Raw genomic sequence first — 4906 nt, 5'->3', positions numbered from 1 at the left:
CTTTGATTCGTATTTTTTTTTTTTTTGGTATAGTTCTCTTAGTTTCCATTGCATTGATTTCTGCTCTGATCTTTATAAATTCCTCCTTTGTATGAGCTTTGGGTTTTTCTTGCTCTTCTCTATCTAGAAGCTTAAGATTCATCATTAAGTTGTTTATTTGAGCTTGCTCTGTTTTTCTAGTATGGGCATTCATTGCTATGAATTTACCTCGTACAACTGCTTTTGTAGTGTCACATAGATTCCTATATATTGTATTGGCATTACCATTTACCTGTAAAAACTGTCTAATTTGTTCTTTAATTTCCTCTGTGACCCATTGGTTGTTCAGGAGAGTGTTATTCAATTTTCATCTGTTGGTGAAGTTCTTGAGGTTTCTTTTGCTATTGATCTCCAGTTTAATTGCAGTATGGTCTGATAATATACATGGAATAACTTTAACTCCTTTGCATTTACTTAAACATGTTCTTTGAGCTAGTATGTGGTCTATTTTGGAGAATGACCCATGTGCAGCTGAAATAATCTATATTCTGATTTTGTGGGGTGGAACACTCTGTAGAGGTCTATTAAGTCCCATTGTTCAAAAGCTTGGTTCAGTTCTAGTATTTCGTTGTGGATTTTTTGTCTAGATGATCTGCCAATTTATGACAGTGGAGTATTGAGATTCCCCCACTACAATTGTATTAGTGCTTGTTTGGTTTTCATGTCCCTTTATATTTGTTTTGTACAGTTGTGGGCATTAGTATTTGGTACATATATATTTATGATTGTCATCTCTTCCTCTTGGATATTTCCCTTTACAAAAATGTATTAACCTTCTTTGTCTCTGTTAATTAGTTTTGGTTTAAAATTTACTTTGTCTGGGCTCCTGTCACATGGAGAACTCTTTTCCATCCTTTTACTTTCAGTCTATTAGTTTCTTTTTGAACTAGTTTGTTTCTTGTATACAACATATTGCTGGATTCATTTTGCTTCTTAATCCATTCTGCCAGTCTGTTTCTTTTGATTGGTGAACTGAAGCCATTAACATTGATGATTATAACTGATATAATGACTTATTACTATCATGTTATTTTCCTATTGTTGGCTCTTTTTAATATTTTTCCCTCTCCCTTTAGTTTCTTGCCTTACTTGCTGGATTTGCTCTGTTGGGCCTCATGGAGTTATGATCTTTATTGTCTTTTTCTAGGATATCATTTAGAATTGTCTGAAATGCTGGTGTGGTATTCATGAAGTTTCTCAGTTGTTCTTTGTCATGGAAGTATCTTATTTCCCCATCAATTTTGAAAGTTAGTTTTGCTAGATGCATCAGTTTAGGTTGGAGGTTGTTTTCCTTTAAGGCTTGAAATACCTCACTCCAGGCTCTCATGGACTTGAGGGTTTGGATTGAAAAGTCTGCTGTGATTCTGGTGGACTTTCCTTTGCATGTGATTTGTTTCTTTTGTCTAACTGCATGTAGTATTTTATTCTTCTATTGGGTTTCTGTAATCTTGATTATTATATGTCTAGGTGTAGATTTTTTGAGATCATGGCTAGTTGGAGTCGTATATGCCTCTCTTATCTGTATGTCAAATTCTTTTGCTCTGTTTGGGAAGTTTTCTTTCATTAATTCTGTGAACAGTTTTTTTCTGTCACTTTTACTTTCTTCTGCTTTTTCCTGGACTCCTATCAGTCTTATATTATTCTTCTTTGCATCATCTAGGAGCAGTTGGATTGATTTCTCATGTTCTCTTACTTTTTTTAAGAGATCCCTCTTTTCATGGTCACTGACCACCATCCTGTCTTCTATATCTGATATCCTGTCTTCAGATTGGCTCTGTCTGTTTGTATACTTTCAATAGATTTTAATCTCCTGGGTATCAGTTTGAACCTGTTTCATGGATTCCATGTCTTTCTTGTACTGGACATTAATGGTTTCCATTTCTTTCCTATGCTGGGCATTCATGGCTTCTATTGTGGTCCTGAACTCATGTACATTTTTTTAAATCTGTTTCTGTTCTAGAGTCTCCAATCATGTTTTTCATTCTGCTCACCATCTCTGTAGTTATCCAGGAAATTATTTATGTTTTGAGTTTTTCTAGAGCATTATTTACCTGTTTTGTTACTTCCCGTGCTATCAGTTTAGGGTGACCAGGTGGTTGGTTATCAGACTTTTCCACCCCATTTTCCCCAGAATTTGCCTTTGATGAACTGGCAGCCTGTGCTTGTGCTTGTGCCTTCCTTGAATGTCTTCTCATTTCTATTTCTGTTGTTGGTACTGTCCTTGGTTTAATTCTTGGGTTAATACTTTGATCTTCCTGTTATAGCTTGTCTTTAGCTTTTGAGTCTCTAATGACTCTGGGCAATCTCATTTTCATTATACCAGGAAGGACAACTGATTAAATCAGTCACAACACTGTAGCCCAAGTGATGCAATCAGCAACACAGTAGCATCAAGCACAGCTTAGAAGATGACAATTTGTGGTAGTTATTAATCTCACCATTAACTGTGTTAGTTAAATCAAAATTGAGGCTGGAGCTCAGAGCAATGGCCTTTATGACCCCCTAAGCCTCTGTGGTGTTAATCCAGGTACCAGCCCAGCCAAGAGGCCAGAGGCATGGCAGGGGTGGTGCTGAAGGCATTCCTATGGCTCCACCTCTCACCATTACTCTGCCAAGGCCCCAGGGCAGGGGGGGACACTGGGGTCTCAGGCAAGCTCCACACAGCTGTGCCTCTCACTGTTCCTCTGCCAAGGCCCTGAGGCCTTAATAACTAACTTGACCCCTTCATTATTTAAGAATATATACTGAGCCAAGAGAGAACCAGTCATTTTCCCATAACAATTAATGCTGGGTGGAATACCAATTTCTCAGATTTCCCAAGTTAGTACCCACTCCCCAACATTTTGTTTCTTAGATTGAATTTATGAAACAACTTCTATGCTTTTATTTCTTTAAACATTGCCTATAAGGAAATCTCATCATCTGATATATTTCAACAAGCATTTTTGGGAGTAAGGTACTTACTTTATAAAAACATTTGAGGTTCTTGTGTTTGCTCTCTTGAACCTAGGGACTTCTGCATGCTAGGCAAGCACTCTAGCATTGAGTTAGACCTCCAGCCTCTTTTATTTCATTTTTTAAAGACAGGGTCTCGGTGTCCAGGTTGGCCTCAAATTTAGAACCTTCCTGCCTCTGCATTCCAGGTAGTTGGGATTATAAGTACAGCTGAGCCTCCTGTTCTTAAGTCTGTGATCATGCAGAATATCTAGTAAATGTTGATGAAAATGTTATTTGGGGGCTGGGTGCATGTGTAGCTCAGTAGTAGAGCTATGCTTAGCCTGTATGAGGCCCTGGCTTCAATCCCCAACAACCTCCCAAAAAATATTATTTAGCAGAAGAAAATAACTCTCAATTTTAAGTTTACCAGTTTGGAAAGTTTTATTAGCATTCTTCAAAAGTAAAATTTATTTTGTTTTGTTTTTAGAGTTTCTTATATTTTCTGTAAGTTAATGCCTGTAATCTTCATCAGAAACTGCAATTTAATCAGTAATAACGAAGAATCATTAACTAGGAGAAAATGTCAAATCTAAAAATGAAAGATGCAGCCCTCATCTATCTTGACAGAAGTGGAGGTCTCCAAAAGTTTATAGATGATTGCAAATACTACAATGGTATGTTCAACAAAGATGATTTTAGAAACTTTGCAAAAAACTTCTACATAATATGATCCGACTTTTATATTTGGTTATTTTCACAGATTCAAAACAAAGTTATGCTGTGTATCGATTCAATATTTTAATAAATCCCTCTGATGTTCTTGAATTAGATGCTGAACTTGGAAATCACATTTTACACCATCCTTTAAAAGCTGTGCAAGTTTTTCAATCAGTAAGTTAAGGAAAGAAAAAATTTTATACCACATAGAATTCTTGGTAACTTTGTTTCTTTAAAATCACAGGTCTGTTTTATTGCTGTTAAAACTCTTTCGTTAATTGGACATTTGCAGACTGAAACTCAAGTAAGTTTTAATTAACTTTAACAAAACTCAGGTACAAACTTTCAAGATGACTGAAATTAATGTTTTCATATTCATAGATGTTTTGTTAAATCAGACTTTTCAAAGTTTAGTGGAGTATCTTGCATGTTCATATTTATTTTCTGTGCTATCACTTTTAAGATTAAACTTTTTTTAGCCAGGTGTGGTTGTGCACACCAGTAATCCCAGCACTCTGGAGGATGAGGCAGGAAAATGTCCAGCTGGAAGCCAGCCTGGGCTATATAGCAAATTCAATTCTAGCCTGGGCTACATAGCAAAACCCTGTCTTAAAAAATAAAAGATTAAACACTTTTATAATAAGACATTTCAAACATGCCCAAAAGAGTAATACAATGAATTGCTATAATATGCCACCCAGTGCTGTAATACTTTGCCATATCTTCATTACCTTTTTTTTTTTAGTACCAGGGATTGAATTTAGGACCTTGCACTTTCAAGGCACGCATGGCACCACTGAGCTAAATCCCAGGCCCTCTTCATTACCTATTTTGTTTTTTTGTTTTGTTTTGTTTTGGGGTGTTTTTTTTTTTTTTATATACTGGGGATAGAACTCGGGACCTTGTGCTTGCAAGGCAGGCGGCATTCATTACCTATTTTTATCTGAAATATTTTTGAGTAAACCCTAGATGCTCCATTGTTTTACTCATACATGCACAAATATCTACTTCTAAAAATTATGGACTTTTTTATATAAGCACACTGTCATCATCACCCCTTACAAAAGTAAATGTTGATATCATTTAATATCTAATGCAAAATTAAATGTGCTTAATTGTCTTGGGACTGTCTTTCAACTGGCTTGTTTAAGTCAGTATCCAAACAAGGTTCACACATTTTAATTGGTTCTTTTTTTTTTTTTTTTTTTTTTTT

The 4906-nt window shown here is 35.7% G+C and overlaps 1 protein-coding gene across 1 annotated transcript in view; it reads left to right on the top strand.

The window, feature by feature from the left end:
- Mcmdc2 (minichromosome maintenance domain containing 2) overlaps positions 1 to 4906 on the top strand; it is a 42752-nt gene that overhangs the window by 4763 nt on the left and 33083 nt on the right. Inside the window, exons 2-4 of the mRNA XM_010611463.2 lie at positions 3464 to 3650; positions 3737 to 3867; positions 3938 to 3997. Coding sequence (XP_010609765.1) covers positions 3557 to 3650; positions 3737 to 3867; positions 3938 to 3997 — 285 coding nt within the window. The 5' untranslated portion in view covers positions 3464 to 3556. The remainder of the gene's footprint in view (positions 1 to 3463; positions 3651 to 3736; positions 3868 to 3937; positions 3998 to 4906) is intronic.

The sequence above is a fragment of the Fukomys damarensis genome, unplaced genomic scaffold, assembly GCF_012274545.1.
Source record: "Fukomys damarensis isolate Sample0158 unplaced genomic scaffold, DMR_v1.0_HiC HiC_scaffold_5, whole genome shotgun sequence".
Lineage (NCBI taxonomy): Eukaryota > Metazoa > Chordata > Mammalia > Rodentia > Bathyergidae > Fukomys > Fukomys damarensis.
The sequence above is the reverse complement of the archived record's forward strand: the minus strand, read 5'-3'. Positions and strand labels throughout refer to the sequence as shown.